This window comes from Onychostoma macrolepis, chromosome 24 (genome assembly GCF_012432095.1).
Source record: "Onychostoma macrolepis isolate SWU-2019 chromosome 24, ASM1243209v1, whole genome shotgun sequence".
In the NCBI taxonomy this organism is placed as follows: domain Eukaryota; kingdom Metazoa; phylum Chordata; class Actinopteri; order Cypriniformes; family Cyprinidae; genus Onychostoma; species Onychostoma macrolepis.
This window is the reverse complement of record NC_081178.1, coordinates 387,436-407,781: the sequence shown is the minus strand read 5'-3', so window position 1 is coordinate 407,781 and position 20,346 is coordinate 387,436. Positions and strand designations below refer to the sequence as shown.

At 39.0% G+C, this 20,346-nt stretch overlaps 1 protein-coding gene across 2 annotated transcripts; it reads left to right on the top strand.

The window, feature by feature from the left end:
- The first annotated feature begins 605 nt into the window (after positions 1-605).
- ppp4r1 (protein phosphatase 4, regulatory subunit 1) lies at positions 606-18,464 on the top strand. 2 transcript variants are annotated; one of them, XM_058765865.1, is made up of 20 exons: positions 606-797; positions 939-980; positions 2,958-3,042; positions 3,153-3,259; positions 4,306-4,448; positions 4,519-4,665; positions 6,843-6,950; positions 7,054-7,119; positions 7,586-7,744; positions 8,765-8,883; positions 9,859-10,115; positions 11,373-11,515; positions 12,278-12,376; positions 12,642-12,827; positions 13,472-13,633; positions 14,345-14,445; positions 14,602-14,722; positions 17,060-17,188; positions 17,263-17,404; positions 17,980-18,464. In XM_058765865.1, the coding sequence occupies exons 1-20, from the start codon at positions 791-793 to the stop codon at positions 18,141-18,143; spliced, it is 2,487 nt and encodes an 828-aa protein (XP_058621848.1). In that variant the 5' UTR covers positions 606-790; the 3' UTR covers positions 18,144-18,464. The 2 variants fall into 2 exon arrangements, with proteins under 2 accessions (XP_058621848.1, XP_058621847.1); XM_058765864.1 differs by having other exon boundaries at positions 9,856-10,115.
- The last annotated feature ends 1,882 nt before the right edge of the window (positions 18,465-20,346 follow it).

The following is a 20,346-nucleotide window of genomic DNA, read 5'->3' as shown; positions in this document are numbered from 1 at the left end:
TGCGATAAAAAATATTCATTGACTGAAATTATGTAATTCCAAGGCTTCGTTTATATTATACTGAGGTATTTTACTTTACATATTGCTTACTGTTTATTACTGTAGTTCTGAATGTACTTTGACTACATTCTGCCTGTTGTACTTTAATGAAATTCAATAATAATAAATACATTAAAAATGTAAATAATACGTTTAAGAAATCCTCAAAACAAAATGAGTAAGTAAATAAATAAAAGAGGAATAGCTGCTTCACACTTTTATAAAAAAATGAAAACAGGTTTAGTATTCATAAATGTAACTTTAAGTAAATTCATAATGCTTTTTACAGTTAATTATTATCACCTTTATTCTCAGTGATAACACCAAACAAAAACAGCATGGCATTACCGTGTCCTCGTGCATGTGCTACAGTAAAACTAATGTATTTTTCAGAGTATCTTAAAGTATATTTACATACATTGTGAAGTTTTTTTAATTTTTATTTTTTATTATATTTATGTACATATCATGGTAAATGCCGTTGGTGTTATTACCCGCTTTTAAGTCTAATTTTGACTTTACATAATGTAAATAAATAAATATAAATGAACATCGCTAGTTCTGGTGTTTGCTGCGCATGCGCAACACTCCGTGCGTGCGCGCTCTAGAGGCTGCGTTCGGCGCGCGCGTGATAAAGGCTCAGTGCTCCGAGGCGCGTGTTTGTATGTGTTTGTGTGTAGTTTTGTGTAGTTTTGTGTAGTTAGTGATGGTCATCAGCACAGAAGCGGCTTAAATGTAGAAGCAGCGCAAGATGGCGGGTGTGTAGAGCTCGACACACACACACACACACACACACACACACACTCTGTCTGTCTCTCTCTCTCTCTCTCTCACACACACACACACACACACACACACACACACTCTCTCTCTCTCTCTGATTGTGTTGTGTTTTCCAGATCTCTCTCTGCTGCAGGACTCGCAGGAGGACACGGATGGATGTGAGTTTATCTCTCTCTCTCTCTCTCTCTCTGTGTGTGTGTGTGTGTGTGTGTGTGTGTGTGTGTGTGTGTGTGTGAGAGAGAGAGAGAGAGTGAGAAAGGCGTTAGCTTCATGTGGAATGTGATTCATATACGGTATCAGATAGTAATACTGTGGTAATCTGAGGTAAATGTCGCTGAATCATAACAGTATTCCTTCACTGAACACGATGCCCGGAATCATGGTAATACCGTGGTACTGTGCTCAGAAACATGGTGTTTTTGTCCGTGACGCGTCGTACAGCTGTGCTCTGAGCTTTACCAGCGCCGTTTACTGGGTCAGATTATATACATTTCTGCTTGTTTCTCTACAGATCATCATCATAATGCTTCATTTTCCATATGCGACCACAAAAACAGTCATAAGGGTCAGTTTTCTGACATTGAGGTTAATACATCATCTGATGCTGAATAAATAATCTTTCCATTGATGTATGGTTTGTTGGACAATATTTGTCTGAGATGCAACTATTTGAAAATCTGGAATCTGAGGGAGCAAAAAAATCTAAATATTGAGAAAATCTCCTTTAAAGTTGTTCAAATGAAGTTCTTAGCAATGCATATTACTAATCAAAAATGAAGTTTTGATATATTTACGGTAGGAAATTTACAAAATATCTTCATGGAACATGATCTTTACTTAATATCCTAATGATTTTTGGCATAAAAGATGATTTTTGCAATGTATTGTTGGCTATTGCTACAGATATAGCTGCTGCTTATGACTGCTTCTGTGCTGCAGGGACACAGATCGTGTCCTTCAGGAGCTTTACAGATACATAAAACAACAAATATTATTCCATAACTCCAGGTAAACTGCTGTCAGTCTGCGATCACCGTATATTAATTACGCTTCACACTATATCAGTTATCTGTTATAAACCGCACAAAACCTCGCAGGCATCATAAACACTAATGAATTAATAACTCCAACCTACGCAGAAGCAAAATCTGCTTTATTTTTCTCTGAACTCAGTTTTTCTGTTTTGCTTTTTGTTTTTCCCCTAGATTCTGTTATAATGGTTATATCAAAATGTCTAAATAATAGAATTCACAAAATCTTAATTTAATAAATTTAAATAAAATTAACAATAATAGGGCCCTGTGAAATCAGTTTTATTGATTGATTTTATTTATTTTTTATTTTTTATTCTTTATTATTTAATATAAAAAACAAAAAAAAACAGTGGTCATCAAATTAATTCATAAAATTTTAAATAAAAATTCATTAATTTTAACACTTAATACAGCTCTGTGAAATGAGTTTTGTTTTTATTTATTTTTCAAAAACAGTGGTCAAAAAATGAATTCATAAAATGTTAACAATTTAATAATCCATCATTAAAAGTTTGACAATAATAGAGCCCTGTTTATTCATTTTTATTTCTTTATGGAATCTGTATTTCATGATTAGATTCAAATTGATCATCAAAAACAACAGTCGCCAAATAAATTCATAAAACAATACTCATTTACAGTCTTTTAAAAATGTTAATAAACTCTTTTACAGCATGACAAATAAAGATGCTGCAAAGCATCTTTGCATTATGACCACCATCCGTCAATTAATCAATAATAGTGACAGGCCTATGGATAAATATTATTTCATAACTACAGGTAAACTGCTGTCAGTCTGCGATATGATCGAAACTGTAACCCTGTCATTAATATGCATCATTTAATCGCATCAGTGGTGCACATAGCCATATAATAATAACGCTTCACACTATATCTGTTATAAACTGCACAAAACCGTCATAATTATCAATATCCCCATATAATGAATTAATAACTCCAACCTACGTCTAACATATCCAGCTTTATCCACATACGGTTCATAAAGCGCTAGATGAAGTGTGTGTGTGTGTGTGTGTGTGTGTGTGTGTGTGTGTGTGTGTGTGTGGGGCTCAGAGTCTCACACCATTATTGTGTCTTCAGTGTTGGATTTCGTGTCTCAGGATGAGATGTTGACTCCTCTGGGCCGACTGGACAAGTACATCAGCAGCGAGAACGTCTTCAACAGGTGAAACACCGAACCCTGTCAATATACAGCATGCATTATATCCTTCAGAGCAGTGCGTTGAGGATTCTGTATCCCACAATGCACCTGACCCTTTGTTTGATTGTGTTTAGGCAGATGGTGGCCCGCAGTCTTCTGGACACACTCCGGGCCGTCAGTGAGGATGAGCGCGAGTGTGTGTCTGTGCTGGAGCGGATCGACAGACTCGCAGATGACTCAGGTACTGAACCGATTCACTGAGTCACTGAGTCACTGATTCACTGAGTCACTGTCCTGTTAGAGAGTCGTGTCATAAAGACGCAGTGTTTGAGATCTGACTCCTGTGAGCTCTGGACCGATAAACACACACACATCCTCCATCAGTCACACTTACATGTGTGTGTTTAGTGAAGGGAGAAGAATTGTGTAAGTCTTCTTTGAAGTGTAAAACATATTGAAGTGTATTTTATTAAATGATGCTAAGAAACGTTTTTACTCAAAAATACATTTGATATATGTGTTAAAGTAAAAAAAAAAAAGATTTCACCTGGGAAAAATATTAGAAATTCAAATTGATATTTGATAAAATTCTGTTTTGTAAAATATATACTTTTGGGAAAAAAAGTATTAGCATTTTGTATTTTATTTGTAAAAAAAGTTAATTTATTTATATTTATTTATAATGTTATTTATTTATTATGAATTATTGTATTTTATTATATAAGATTCTTTTAAATCTTACACTTTGATGCTGATATGGCGTAAAATCAAAAATAAATAAATCCTCCATTAGCTTTTTAACAGTATTTCTGATTTATCAAGTGACTAGAAAAAAAGAAACCAATATGGCAAGAAAATGTGAGTGTGTGTGTATAGTAAAATAAATATGTAATAATAGACGAAAAATAAATATTATAATATTAGAGAATAAAATATACAACACATAAATTTTCTCAAACCTAATGGTCCAGTGTTCAGATCTCTGTTCTGGAAATCTTTGCAAAATTGAAATACATGCATATTTAAATGGAAAATGTGTCATTTGCATATTTAAACAACATTTCAGAAAACTTGCACGCAGATCTATCTTTAATTTGGTGCTTCATGAAGCTTCAGCTGTTGCTGTGTTTGACTGATCGGTTCATATCTTTGTTTTTGATGCATTATTAGCTGAAGCACACATTCATATTTCAGCTTTGCTCATGTATATGCAGCCGTGTTTTGTTTCTCCAGCTGTGCTTTATGACTCTTGGTTTGTAGTTTTAATGAAATGCGTTTGATCGTCAGAGCCGACGGTTCGAGCGGAGCTCATGGAGCAGATCCCACACATCGCCATCTTCTGTCAGGAGAACAGACCTTCCATTCCGCTGGCTTTCTCCAAGTACCTCCTGCCCATCGTGGTGCGATACCTGGCCGACCAGAACAACCTGGTAGGTGTGATCTCTCGGAGCTGCCGCGGCTCCTCGGGAGCGCTGCTAAAGAGGCGTGTTTGTGTCTCAGGTGCGTAAGACGAGTCAGGCGGCGCTGCTGGTTCTGCTGGAGCAGGAGCTGATCGAGCGAGGAGACGTGGAGAAGCTGGTGTGTCCCGTGCTGGTGGAGCTCACGGCTCCCGACAGCAGCGACGAGGTCAAGACCGAAGCCATGGCGGTGAGAGTCTGCTTTGAAAACTTTGCTCTGAGTAAAATTTGTTGTTTTGATAGTTTTATGTAAATATGTAGGTTTTTGAGCCATTGTAAGTTATAAATCAAGATGAATTTAGTTCATTCCAATTAGGTTAATGCTGATAATTCTTAGATTATATGTTCTTATAAATGTTTTTTTTTTTGGTTTGTGTAATTTCAAATTTATAAGAATTTGTTAAGTAATAAAAAAGGGGTGAATGCAGTAATAACATGGTAACATTAACATTTTTAATTTAAAAACATGTTTTAGTTTAAAAATATGGTTACGCTTTATTTTAAGGTGTCCTTGTTACAGTGTAATTATAATTTTAAGTACTGAGTAATATTAATTAACTACATGTTCTTACTACAGTGGTGTGAAAAAGTGTTGGCCCCCTTCCTGATTTTTTTTTTTTTTTTGCATGTTTGTCACACTTTAATGTTTCAGATCATCAAACTAATTTAAATATTAATCAAAGATAACACAAGTAAACACAACATGCAGTTTTTAAATGAAGTTTTTTACTATGAAGGGAAAACAAAATCCAAACCCACATGGCCCTGTGTGAAGAAGTGCTTGCCCCATAAACCTAATAACTGGTTGTGCCACCCTCAGCAGCAACAACTGCAATCAAGCGCTTGTGATAACTGATAACGAGTCTCACATCGCTGTGGAGGAATTCTGGCCCACTCTTCTTTGCAGAATTGCTTTAATTCAGCCACATTGGAGGGTTTTCGAGCATGAATGGACTGTTTAAGGTCATGCCACAGCATCTCAATTGGATTTAAGTCCAGACTGTGATCTGGCCGCTCCAAAACCTTCATTTAATTTTCTTGAGACATTCAGAGGTGGACTTGCTGCTGTGTTTGGGATCATTGTCCTGCTGCAGAACCCAAGTGCACTTGAGCTCGAGGTCACAAACTGACGGCCGGTCATTCTCCTTCAGGATTTTCTGATAGAGAGCAGAATTCATGGTTCCATCAGTTATGGCAAGTCATCCAGGTTCTGAAGCTCAGAGCATCACACTACCTCCACCATGTCTGACTGCTGGTATGATGCTCTTTTTATGAAATGCTTTGCTGGTTTTACGCCAGATGTAACGCGACACACACCTTCCAAAAAGTTAAACTTTTGTCGCATCAGTCAATTTTTTGGGGATAATCTTTTTTGGCAAATGTGAGACGAGCCTTTGTGTTCTTTCTGGTCAGCAATGGCTTTTGCCTTGGAACTCTCCCATGGATGCCGTCTCTTTCTTATTGTTGAATCATGAACACTGACCTTAATTGAGGCGAGTGAGGCCTGCAGTTCTTTAGATGTTGTTCTGGGTTCTTTCATGACCTCCTGGATGAGTCGTCTTTGTGCTCTTGGAGTAATGTTGGTAGGCCGGCCGCTCCTGGGAAGCTTCACCACTGTTCCAAGTTTTCTCCATTTGTGGATAATGGCTCTGACCGTGGTTTGCTGGAGTCCCAAAGCCTTAGAAATGGCTTTATAACCCTTTCCAGACTGATACATGTCAACTATTTTGTTTCTCATCTGTTTCTGAATTTCTTAAGATCGCAGTGTGATGTGTTGCTCTTTAAACATGCTTCACTTTGTCAGACAGGATCTATTTAAGAGATTTCTTGATTCAACAGGTCTGGCAGTAATCAGGTCTGGGTGAGGCTAGTGAAATTTAACTCAGCTTTCTAAAATAATGTGGTTAATCACAGTTCTTTCATGATTTAATAGGAGGGGGCAAGCACTTTTTCACACAGGGCCAGGTAGGTTTGGACAGCTTCTTTCCCTTAATAAATGAAATCATCATTTAAAAACTGCATTTTGTATTTACTTGCATTATCTTTGTGTAATATTAAAATTTGTTTGATCTGAATCTTTTAAGTGTGACAAATATGCAAAAAATTGTAAAATCAGGAAGGGGGCCAACACTTTTTCACACCACTGTATATAGTTTGGCTTGAGGTTACTTGCATGTAATTTATTGTTATTATAACAGTAAGTACATGTAAGTTGTAACAAAGAGACCTTAAAATAAAGTGTTACCAAAAATATTAAGTTCTGATTGTTTTTATAAAATAATGATAGAAAGAAACGCTCTCCTCGGGTCTGGTTCGTGAAGCAGCAGGCAGGACTCTGAGTGTTTGTTTCTGATGGTTTTATCTCAGATTATCTGTAAAATGGCTCCGATGGTGGGGAAGGACGTCACCGAGCGGCTCTTTCTGCCGCGCTTCTGCGAGATGTGCTGCGACTGCAGGATGTTCCACGTGCGCAAGGTCGGTGAATCTGATTGGCTCAGGAGGACGACGGCTGAATCTGATTGGCTCGTGCTCATGTTCGGTCCTCGGTGCTCATCAGACGTGTGTTTGTGTCCGACAGGTTTGTGCGGCGAACTTCGGAGACATCTGCAGTGTGGTCGGAGGAGAGGCGACCGAGGAGCTGCTGGTACGGTCAGACGCGGGGCAAGTTGTCACGCGGGTTAGATGTCTGTAACTGAGGTTTAAAGACAAACAAATGCATGTTTTCTCTAGAGGCACTTTAAGGAAGATATTTTAATTTGCAATATTTTTGGGGATATTTACAGTGGTGGACAAAATGATTGGAACACTAGTATTTTCAGCAGCTAAAGTGCTGTTATATAACCAATAAATATTTTTTCCCCATAATCATCGTTTTCATGATCGATCATCGCTGTCACGGACCAGTATTCGATGGCTGCTGCACATCCCTATTTTGTTTTGCTTTGCTCAGCATACGAGGTGTTTGAGGCTGAGACTGTAGAGTTTGTGTGTGTGTAGAAACAGTGTGACGACTAGCCCCGGTCTCCTCCGGAGTAGGGCTGGAAGCGGGTCAGTATCGTGTGACTCTACGGGTCTGTGGTTGTTGACGTGTCCCTGTGTTTTCGGGGCAGCTGCCGCGGTTTCTCCAGCTGTGTTCTGATAACGTGTGGGGCGTGAGGAAGGCCTGCGCCGAGTGCTTCATGACCGTCTCCTCGGCCTCGTCTCCAGAAGTGCGCCGGACCAAGCTCTCGTCTCTGTTCATCAGTCTGATCAGCGACCCGTCACGCTGGGTGCGTCATCAAACACACTTTCCTTATTTATTTTCCTCACGTTTCTCTGGATTGCTTTTCTGGATGACGTTTAAATGCTCAAATTAAATGTTCATGATTTAAATTACTTTCTGATTACGAAATGTATACAAATTAACAGCAATTTAATAAAAGTTAAAAAAAAATTTAACTTGATTTTGATTAAATTTAGATTTACAAATTGACTTATTTTTACTATTTAATTTTTTCCAACTTCCATGTTTTCTGTTTGCATTTTTCTGTATTACATTTTAGTGGTTAAATTAATCTTGTCTAATTAATTAAAATCTTGAAACTTATGCAATTCAACAACAATGTAATAAAAGTTTAACGAATTTACATTTTTAGGGCTCTTTTGAAATCTTTTTCCCAAATTCCATTTTATTATTTGTCTAAAGTTTATGTTTTGATTTTTGATGTTCCACTTTAATGATGTAATTGAGTTTAATAATCAGTAGAATGTTTAATCAGTTGGGTGTTTGGGGTTTTATTAACTTAATTTTTTATAACGATTTATTACAATTTTATGGCCCTATAAAATATGAAATTGAAAAAAAAAATTATTATTATTTTTTTTCAGAAATTGTCCATTTTAGTTTTTCTGGATTCTGTATTTTGATTTTATACAAATGTATTATCCAAAATGGTGGTAATCAACCATTTAACTTTTAACAGTTTAATGAATCCTTTAAAATATGATCAAAAATAAAATTTAAGTTTCCTTTTTTTTTGCCAAACAAAGTGCTGCATGACAGCGGTTTACTGTTAAAATTAAAACATGCATGTAAATTGTGTGAAATTCCTATATTATTATTATTACTTAGGGAAGTACTTTCTACTGTTAAACCAAACCTATATTTTGTAGGAATGTAGTGCAGATTTTTTGCATATTTGATGAGAGTTTTCTCAAATGAAATATGTATTTATTCATCCAGATTATGCTCAGTATTTCTGGCTGGGTCCAGCGTGAGTTGATGTTGATGAGGTGTGCTGTGCTCACAGGTGCGTCAGGCTGCGTTTCAGTCCCTCGGTCAGTTCATCTCCACCTTCGCCAGCCCCAGCAGTAACGCGGGTCAGTACTTCAGAGACGAGGCGGAGTGGAGCGGGGCGCAGACACACAGGTGAGACGCTGACGAGCTGTACCGCCGCTCGATACACAGACATCCCAGAACCTTTCCTTCTATATTTCACATATAAACAACATATTTTTCTTATATACATGCATGTTTGTATTTATATATGGGTCGAAGACGAAAAAGGGGTTAAGCATAAAAACAATAAGTTTAATAATGCTTTAAATTGTTGTTTTCCCCCCCCCAAAATTAAAAAGTTTTGTTTAATTGCAATTTTGCTTTTGTTTTTCTGAGCAAAAAATAAATATCTTACATTTTTCCCTGATTCAACCAAAATCAATTTATGACATAGACTAATTACTTTCACCCCAAATACTAATTTAGTTGTAATTTTTAAAATTTGCCGCTATCCTAGGTTTTGCCCATTTGTCAGTAAGAATGGTTTACTCGTTTAATAAAACACAATAAAATTTAATATGCTCCCTTATTCCTTTATATATTTTAATATGTACAAGTCAGAATAATCATGTTGTTTGAATTTTTACATAAATATTGTTACACTGAATGGCAATTTTTCAACCAAATTTTGACATTTTATTCTCCAAAAACGTATTTGAAACCTTAAAAGTAGACACTTTACTTACATTTAATGTGCTTTCTGTGGACATAAAATCACTTTTGTAAATTTCATCGCACATATTACAGTGATGGGCAGCTTGGGTCCAGCCCTCAAACACACCTGAAGAAGCTAATCAGTGTCTTCAAGATCACTAGCGTGTTACAGGTGTTTGATTAGGGCTGGAGCTGAACTCTGCAGGACCCAAGTTGTATTATGTAAACAACAACTTTTATTTTGGATGTGATTAATCGCGATTAATCGTTTGACGGCACTAGGTAAAATATTAAAATTACAATAAAAATACACACCTGTGCCAACATTTATGCAGTTGGCATGAACACAGGCAAAATGATCAAAAAGACCAAAAAAAGGCACCCATGTAACGAGCGTCGCCTCCGCAGCAGCAGCGCAGACGGCTCCTGTGAGGCGGAGGAGGGAGGAGGAGAGCAGACGGCCGAGGTGCTGAGCGCCGCGTCGCAGGAGATCCCGGAGCAGGAGCTCTTCAACTCCTTCCACTTCTGGAGGACTCCGATCCCTGAGATCGACCTGGAGCTGGAGCTGCAGGAGGACCGCCGCTCCGCCGCGCCGCCGCTGGCCAGAAAACAGCTGCAGGAGCTCATCGAGAACCTGGAGCCGCACATCGACGACCCCGACGTCAAAGGTGAGCGAGATTACACTTTCACCAAAACACCGGGACATTTCCGTTAAGCCGAAGTTTATTTAATCAATTCATTTATCAATTTTTTTAAGAATCAGCTCTCAAATAAACACCCAAATCTAAGTTACAATCAAATCAAAACTTATTCAGACACCAGATTAATTTTTGATATTTTCTTTTACTAGTTGGGTGCAGGACACTATAGTTCATTTATGTAAGTGAGGAGAGCAAAATAAAGTGAACTGTGACACATTACACCCAGAAATCCTTCATACAGTGGACGACCGGATCAAAAATGATTCAGACACTTTGAGCGGAGCAGATTTATTCAATAATTTAGACATCACTGACAGTTGAAGTAAAAATATAATAAATATAGTAACACAATGCACATTTATCAAATTAGTTATTTTTTTGTAGTTAACCATCAAATTTATGGTCATTAAATGTCTTCATGACTGTGTTTGAAACACTGATTGATTGACTTCAGTGAGTTCACACAGCTGCTTGTTTTGTGCATGAAATCAACTCTGATGCAGTTCAAAACACGCTATTAAAGAAGCACTAAACGCCGCTGTAGCGGTCAGTGATTTCAGCCCTGCTGGACCTCTTGTTGTTGTTGTTGTTTGGTGCTGTGACAGACGAGCACACACACCCTTGCCTGAGCCTGACCAGCAGACAGTAATCACACGACATTCATCTGACGCTGAAACGCGGAGCAAGAGTCTGTGTGGCTCATTGTGATCTTCAGGAACTGAGCGGAGCGAGAGCGTCGTGTCTGTGGAAGGAAATGATCTCAGGAACTTACAGAAAAACAGAAGGAGTGACGCACAGAAACAGGCCTTTAGTGTGTCTGCTCTGATCTGAGCTCCTTTATCCTCCGGGTCACACGCACTGGTCTAAACTATGGCTTTTAAGACATTAAAATTCAATCTATGTGCAGATTAAATCGTAAGTGCAACACTATATGAAGCTCTTGTTCACTGAACTGTTGTATGAATCAGTCTCACTTTTGCAGTGGTGCAGATATTATGGAGAAGCGGAACTCTTGCTGCTGTGATATTGCTTCATTATATCATATGATATAAATATAAGAGGGATTTTTACACTCGTATCTTGAATTTTCAGCTCGTATAACTGCGTTCTGATAGAGTTCATCACACAGTCAGTCGTGCTGCATCTCGATGATCAGCATCAGTGTGAGATGACGGACGGGTCTGATACTGGACAGCATTTAGTAAGAGTGTGTTCTGTGTCCAGCACAAGTGGACGTCCTGACGGCTGCCCTGAGAGCCACGGCGCTGGACTCCGGACTGGAAGATGCTTTCCTGGAGCCTCGAGCCGCTCGATCAAACCCCTTCAGCTCCCAGCAGCCCTCAGAACACCTGTCAGCCCACACACGGGTACATACACACACACACACACACACACACACACACACACCACACACACACACACACACACACACACACACACACGTTTGTTTTTGTGAAAAGTGGGGACTCTCCATAGGCGTAATGGTTGTTATACTGTACTTACTGTATGTGCTATTGTCCTACACCAACCCTGCACCTAAACCTACCCCTTACAGGAGACTGTGCATTTCAACTTTCCCCAAAAAAACCTCATTCTGAGTGATTTATAAGCGTTTTGAAAAGTGGGGACATGGGTCAATGTCCTGAGATGCCACCTTCAGCTTGTAATACCTGCCATACCCTCGTCATTATACACATCTATGTCCTGACTTTTCACAAAACACACACACACACACACACACACACACACACACATATACACACCTACACCTACACCTACACACACACACACACACACACACACACCTTGGGTCCTGTCAGCTGACACACAGGTCAACACACACACCTGAATACACACACAAGCTCCTGTCTGCTGACACACAGGTGAACTCGCGCACACACACACACACACACACACGTGTCTCTCGTTTATGACCGTATTAGAGTTCAATTCTTTAATGTGAATCAGTTCAAACTGTCTGATTCCAAACTGAACCAGAAGATTCGTCTCTGTGCTGATTTGCACACATCTGTAGATGCATATCGCTGTTCATGACTGAGGTTACCTGAGCTGCAGAAATGTGTTCAGATGTGTTGATTCTGAGCTGAATGGTTTCGTGTGTGTTTCAGAGGCGTGACTCCTCTCTACACGTGACGCGTGACGATGATGATTCTGACGTGAGCGACAGCAACCTGAGCGCTGAAGAAGAGCGGAAATACAAACAGCAGGTCAGTGCCACATCAACGACTCAATCCCATCATGCACTGCTCTGACCCACTCAATCCCATCATGCACTGCTCTGACCCACTCAATCCCATCATGCACTGCTCTGACCCACTCAATCCCATCATGCACTGCTCTGACCCACTCAATCCCATCATGCATTGCTCTGACCCACTCAATCCCATCATGCACTGCTCTGACCCACTCAATCCCATCATGCACTGCTCTGACCTGCTCTGACCCACTCAATCCCATGATGCTGTGCTGCAGGATGTGGTTCCGCAGGCGCTGCTGGAGCAGTATCTGTCGATGACGGACCCGTCTCGCGCTCAGACGGTGGATATGGAGATCGCGAGGCACTGTGCGTTCAGTCTGCCGGGCGTAGCGCTGACTCTGGGACGACAGAACTGGCACTGCCTGCGCGACACGTACGAGACGCTGGCCTCCGACATGCAGGTGTGTGTGTGTGTGTGTGTGTGTGTGTGTGTGTGTGTGTGTGTGTGTGTGTGTGTGTGTGAGAGTGTGTTAATGATGGGTGCTTTCGAATCTTTTGTGAATCATTTGCTTCGAAACAGTGGTTCAGAGCGTATCAAACTGCAGTCATGTGATTTCAGTAAACGAGGCTTCATTACATCATAACTGTTTCGAAATGTCTGTCAGTTTTTACCTGATCTCAGATCAGTTTCCTCAATTTGTAGACATTTTTAACGAGACATTTGTGTAATTAAAAGGATGAGAAGTAGTTAATAGTCCCTTTACTGGCCTCTATATACAAGCTGTCCATAACAAACAAAACAAGCTTTGCAAATGAATGATTTTATAAACCATACTTTCAATAAAACATTTGCTATGGGTTTTTGTTTTCTGCATGATTTGGCCTGAGTTTGTGTTGCATTACACACTTTTGACCAGCAGGAGTCACCAGCGTGTGCTGTTTCGAGCGCTTCGAAAAACACGGAATCATTTTGTGAAGCAATTGGTTCAATTGATTCAAAGCTTCGAAAAGGTTAATTTCTCCCATCACTAGTGTGTGTGTGTGACACGCTAACAACACGCTGGAGCGAGAGCAGGTGCTGACCGTGTGTGTGTGTGTGTGTCAGTGGAAGGTGCGGCGGACGCTGGCGTTCTCCATCCATGAGCTGGCTCTGATTCTGGGTGATCAGCTGACCGCTGCTCATCTGGTGCCCATCTTCAACAGCTTCCTCAAGGACCTGGACGAGGTTCGCATCGGCGTCCTCAAGCATCTCTACGACTTCCTCAAGGTCACGGCACTTCACACACAGCACTGTCTTTATTACTCTTTCCTGTTGCTTTTTCCTTTTTTCTGTTCTCCTTTCCTTTTTTTTATGCTTTCCATTATTTTATCTATCCTTTTGTCTTTCTTTATTATTTTTATCTATTTATTTATTTTATTCATTTAATTTTATTTATTTATTGTTTTTATCGGTGTCTGTCTTGCTTATTTACAGACAGTTTGATCAGTGTTTTTTCTGTTGTCTTTTTTTTTTTTTACTCTTTCCTTTTTATTTTATTTATCCTTTTATTTAAATATTTATTCATTCATTTTTTTTTTTTTTTTCAATATTTCTTGTTTTTGTTTTTCTGTTTTTTGGTTATTTACAGACAGTTTGATCAGTGGTTAGGCTTGTTTCTGGATGATTATGGTCATGTGCTGTTCATTTTCATTTTCACGTCTTTTTTCCCCCTTTTTATATTTTCTTTTTAAAAAAAATTTTCTCGTCTATTTTTCTTTTTCTTTTATTATATGCCTTTCATTTTTATGATTTTTTTTATTTATTTCTTTTTTAGTAATTTGTGTTGTATTTTCTGTTCTTTATTTCCTAGTTATTTACAGACAGTAAGGCTTGTTTCTTGATGATGATGATGATGATGATGATGATGATGATGGTGGTCACGTGTGTGTGTGTGTGTGTGTGTGTGTGTGTGTGTGTGTGTGTGTGTTGCTCTTGCAGCTGCTGCATCAGGACACTCGGAGGAAGTATCTGTATCAGCTGCAGGAGTTCCTGGTGACGGATAACAGTCGTAACTGGAGGTTTCGCTCAGAGCTGGCCGAGTACGATCCTTCACACTGACATCAGTGCATGCAGTCTGAGTGTGTGTGTGTGTGTGTGTGTGTGTTCTGGCGTGTGTGTGTGTGTTCTGACGTGTGTGTGTGTTCTGACGTGTGTGTGTGTGTGTGTGTGTTCTGACGTATGTGTGTGTGTAACAGGCAGCTGGTGCTGTTGCTGGAGCTGTACAGCGCTCAGGACGTCCATGATTATCTGCGGCCGCTGGCGCTGTGTCTCTGTACTGACCGTGTGTCGTCTGTGCGCTGGACGTCCTACAGACTGGTACTGACCCCAAACACTCCGACTTTCTTTCTTTCTTTCTTTCTTTTCTCCTTAAAGGGGGCATAACACACAGTTTCACCCAATATCATGTTAATCTCGAGTACCTATAGAGTAGTATTGCATCCTTCATGTCTCCAAAAAGTCTTTAAGTTTTATCATATTTATAAAAGAAAGATACGATTCTCTCTGAAAACTCCAGGAGGCGTGTCGTGGGCGGAGCTAAAGAGTGACGAGCACTTGAGCTCCGATCGCCAACAAAACACAGACATTTGATGCTGTTTCACTTACCGTCTGCAGTTCTGAATCATGACCGGGGTCTTTTATAGCAGAGACCGCTCCATCTTTCAGTATTAAACCATGTGCAAATCCAGCGTCGAACTGGGCCTTGTTTATAAAGCGCTCGTCAACAAACACGCTTGAGAAACTCTGTTGCTGCGCCGGAAAACAAACTGCATCCATGGTTCACGTAACGCTGGGTTCTTCGGGAAGCTGAACAAGCTTATCTTTCCCTCACAACCACACCTCGAGCGAGTCCCGTGCAGCGCTGTTGATGGATGAAGCTCTCGCTCCCGCGCTGGTCGATGCGTTCACGGCCGCGTTCTTCCAGGAGAAATGCTTATATAAGGAGTAGAGCCCTGCACGGGCCTAAAATTTAGGCCCCGGCCCGGCCCGTGTCCGACAGCTCATCAGAATTCTCGGCCCGAGTCCGACCCGAGCCCGTCTTTTTTCCCCCTTCTCCCAAAACCGCTTATCTACTATTCTTTCAGCTATTAAAATAGTTCAGTTTTGTATGAAATGGCAAAGTGATTGTATTTCGTTCTGTTATTTTATTAAGTTAATTTAGAAAAACGTTTGGAGCATTTTTTTTTATTCGTTAAATGTAAGTTTTTGTTTTTTAAAGTAACGACCAAGCGGCCAGCGGCAGACAGCGAGTTGATCATAGCCTATGTTTGATCAATTTAGCTTTCTCAAATCATCACGACTTCTCTAAAATTAAATCTATAATTATAAAACAGCTCCACAATGTTAGTTTAAACGCTTGACCTAGATAAATGTGCACTGATGCATATCCAGTAGTTTGTGCGGAGAGTGGAAGCTGAAGCTTTACTGGACGCGCCAGAGCGAACACTTGCATTGGAAACATTTCAAAATACTGTCATTTTTGCTCATAAAGGTAAGAGTAATAGGCTACGTTGTTCGGAACTGTAAAGGGTCTACTTTTATTTGTGTGCACTCACAATATCAACAAAACGTGCTTTTATAAAATAAAGAAGCAGTTTCGGTGTTGAGCAAGTGGGGCGCTTCTGAAACACAGCATATAGCCTACTTGCCTCACTGACTTGATAATTATAGTATCTATAGAAAGCTTTGAATTACTACTTTAAAACAAAATGATTCGAAATAAATCTTTCATTATAAAATCCCTAAAGATGCATTTCTCTCTAGGATCATCATCAAATGCATGGCTGATCAAAAAGGAAGCTTTTCCCGAAGCATTGGGAACTTTTTGTAACTCCACGCTCCATCTTCTCCCTGATGCTCTGCGTGGTCACCTGTATGCTAATGTGTGCGTATATGCGTTGCGTATTGCTTAGGCCTCAGCGTGTCGGGCTCTGTCGGGACCCGACGGGCTTGCGGACCTCTAATAAGGAGTTCCAGCCTCGTTTACGTCATCAAGAGCCACAATAGAAATACTGTTATACGTCCAAATTGTTTTTTGAAACTTTGTCCATGCTTAGCATGAGAGTCCAACTCTTTATCAGGGTGAACAACTCTGAATGCGTGAAACAGCATTGTACCCCCCTTTAAGTTTTCGTTTTTCTTACATTTTTTTTACAATTTTACTTTTTGCATTTAAATGTATTAATTTGTTCATTTATACATTTTCTTTTGTAATTTTTTTTCCTTTTAAATTCTTTTGTACTTAATTTTTTACTACTTTAATTATAATTATTCATTTTATTTCAATTTTAATTAATTTTCTTTCCATTTTTCTTTTTTTCCCTTGATCTTTTTCTTTCCCATTTATTTATTTGCCCTTTTTTTTTCATGTTTTTTTTTTTGTATTTTCTTTGTTCTTTTTTCTTTTCTTTTTTTTTTCTTTGTGTTCATGTTTGTCTTAATTTTTTGTTCATTTGTTTTTCTGCTTTCTTATCTTTCATTTTCTTATTTATTGATTGATTCATTTTTTTCCATTTTCTTTGTTTTTATGCATTTTTATTTTTCCTTTTTTTAAATTTTTTTTTTTAATGCTCCTCCTATTTCTTTCATTCTTTGAATCCTGAGTGAATCATTCAGTTGAGTCGTTCTCAGCGACTCGCTGCTTGTCTGTTCCAGGTGAGCGAGATCATCAGGAAGCTGTCGTCGTGTTCGTCTCTGCTGGTCAGTTTTCTGGGCGAGCTGGTGGAGAAGTTCTGTCACTCCTCGAAGTGGTCCAGTCGTCAGGCGTTTGCCTTCGTCTGCCAGGTGAGACGCGCTCTTCATCATCATCATCCTCATCATCGGTGTAGTGCGGGTCCTGACGTGTGGTCTCTGCTCAGTTGTCCATCGAGGAGGAGTGTCTGTCTCTGGACCAGTTCTCCGAGCATCTTCTTCCTCCTCTTCTTCAGCTGGCGTCTGATCCGGTTCCTAATGTCCGAGTGCTGCTGGCCAAAACCCTGCGGCAGACGCTGCTGGAGCGAGGTGCATCCATCAATGCCACTTTACTCCCTGCTTTTTCACAGTTTTGTTTTTGTTTAACCCTAACTTTTTAGCTTTTTTCTTTTTCCATTTTAAGATTTTTTTTTTTTTCTGTCATTCATTTATTTTAGTTTTCCTTTCTCCCTCTTTATTTTTACTTTTTGATTTTTAAAGTTTTATACTTTTTTTTTCCATTTCTTTTGTTTTTATTTTGTTTCTATTTACCTTTTATCCTTCTTCTTTTCATCTTTTTAATTCTATTACTTATGTTTTTGTCCTATTGTTCTTTTGTTTTTTTGTTACAAAAACATTTGTAATTTTTTTTTTTTTTTCTTTGCTTGTCTAATTTTTCTTTTTTGTTTACATTTTTTTTTCTTTCCCTTCATTTTTACTAGTGCTGTCAAACGATTAATCGCATATACATATTATGCAAAGAAACTTATTTTGTGAGTACTGTGTATATTTATGTACATTTATTTTGTATGCAATTTAATTTTAACTTGTTTTTTTTTCCTGTTTTTATTTTCATTAATTTTTTTCCTTTTTAATTTAATTTTCGTGTTGTTTTCTCTCTGCAGAGTATTTTCTGAACTCCTCGAACTGCCAGCAGGCGGCGCTGGAGCACACACTCGTCGCGCTGCAGACAGACGTGGATAAAGACGTGAAATACTTCGCCAGCGTTCACCCCGGCAGCACACGTCTCAACGAGGACGCCATGAGCACCACGTCCTCCACGTACTGACCCGCTGTCCCAGAATGCACCTCTCTGATTTCGCCACAGAAGCCTTAATCGCGTCTTCCTTCCTCCTTCAGAGAACACGGCTGCGGACTCTGATCTCAAGGGCTGAGCGTCGCTCTTTTAATCGCAGCACATTGTTGCGCTGACGGACGCGGCGCTTCGTTTCGAGTGTTTTTAACGGATTTGGCGAGCGGTCCACCGAACATTCAATCTCAGATGACTGGAGAGTTTTAATGATTCTGTACATACTGCTGTGTTTTTGATCATGAATAGCGCTGATGTTATTCTCTTAATCTGTCCAATAAACTTTCACACAAAATCACTGTTGTTCGTTACACTGGACTCATTCATTAGCATTAAAGCCATAATGAACATGAATTAACTATGCATTCATTAATGTTCGCTCAGAGTGCAGTAACTAATGAGAACACTACCTTTGAGTTTAATAATGTGTTAGTAAATGTTGAGATGATCATTAATATCAGTAATGTTTATTGATTACAAGGTTTTATTAGTTAACAAGAACTAAAGTATTAGTTTTTGTGGATTGCTGACACACAGTTCATGAAACAATTCACCATTTTCTCACAACTATAAACACGATCTCAAAACTACACACCAACTTGTGCAAACTTCCGACTTTCAGGTCAAAACCAAATACTTTAGTCAAAAACATTCTCTTTTGTCAGAATCTAATCTTTGGCCTCAGATGAGACACAAAGCTGTCAAATACACAGAATATTTTCCTGACCAGAGAACACTAGTGAGATCAGTTCATAAAAACCTCCTTTTGGGAAACAGGAATCCTGCAATAACTGTTACAGTATACGGCATACATAGAGCGCTGCAGATACAGTAAACTTTAAGAAACGTTTACCTACATTACACTACTGTAAAGAGATCCTACAGTAGATGAAAATCACTAGAAGAGAACAAAGACCAAACAACTGAATATACAGAAAACACACTGGAATATCCTGTCAGTCACTGTACATAAATAAATAAATACAGCATCCTCTGCCGAGCTGCGTTACAGTATTGGTAATATCCTTATTTGTTATACTATAACAGTTTCTTAGTCTTCTGAGAAAAGACTTCTCTCGTCCCTCGACAGACTCTCAGTTCTGCACAAATACATGTCAGAAGTACTGGGCTTCAAATCAGTTCAGCAGTTCTGAGTTTGAGGCTGTGTGCTACTGTATTTACAGTACGAGTCCTCTCATCTGAAGTACTGTAACTGTAATGTGTGAGTAGATGATCCTCATGATCAGTCCATGCAGAAGAACACGGTCAACTATACTGCTTTATATTTCATCAGCAACAAATGACCTTTGACCTCGTCCCCTTCATTTGTCTTTTCTCCTCCTCTTCCTCTTTATTACCAGGATTCATTTCCCAAAACACATAATCGGCTCTTGTTCATATCATCCTGAGATTCTGACTGCTGTCATCAGTGTTAATGTTCACACAGGGATAAATGTTGCTGTTTGTGTTCATTTTGTGATTCTTGAGGTAGTTATATTGTGTGTTTGTGTTTTCTGAATGAGAACATGGTTAAATCTGCGCAGAATGATGCTGTTCTTGTGTAGTTTCGCAGAAAACACTGAGTAAATTGAAGCATGTGTGAAAACAGGTGAAATGTGTTCAAAGTTTTGAGAAACGTGTCTTTGTTTCGAGAACTGTATGAATGGTTTGGAAACTTGTGCCGAATGAATCAGTTTCAGTGTGTTAGCAATCCAGAAAAACTGTAATGCATCAGATATGAACTGATAATTCTACAGAATTTATTAGCATTTTTATATACTTTTACATCTTTTTATTGGTGGAAATGATTAAGGGACAAAAACATTGTTCAGTTCTTTGATGACCCTTAATGGTCACATTATTGATCAGAACTGAACACTGGACTGATTAATGGTCAGTAATTTATGGATTTGAACAGCATCAGATGAGAACAGAACCGTAATGAATCAAGCTGGATGATGATCTTCTGTGGAGCTGCTTTTGAACTGATTCAAAGTGAACTGATTCAAAGTGAACTGATTCAAAGTGAACTGATTCAAACTGAACTGATTTACAGTTTTTACAATCGCTATGACAATTTATTCAATAATTTTAACAATTTTCCGAAACTCTTAACACAGTTAGCACAACATCTGTCTGTGCAGGCTATACAATTAACACATTTCTTGTTGCTTTGTCACAA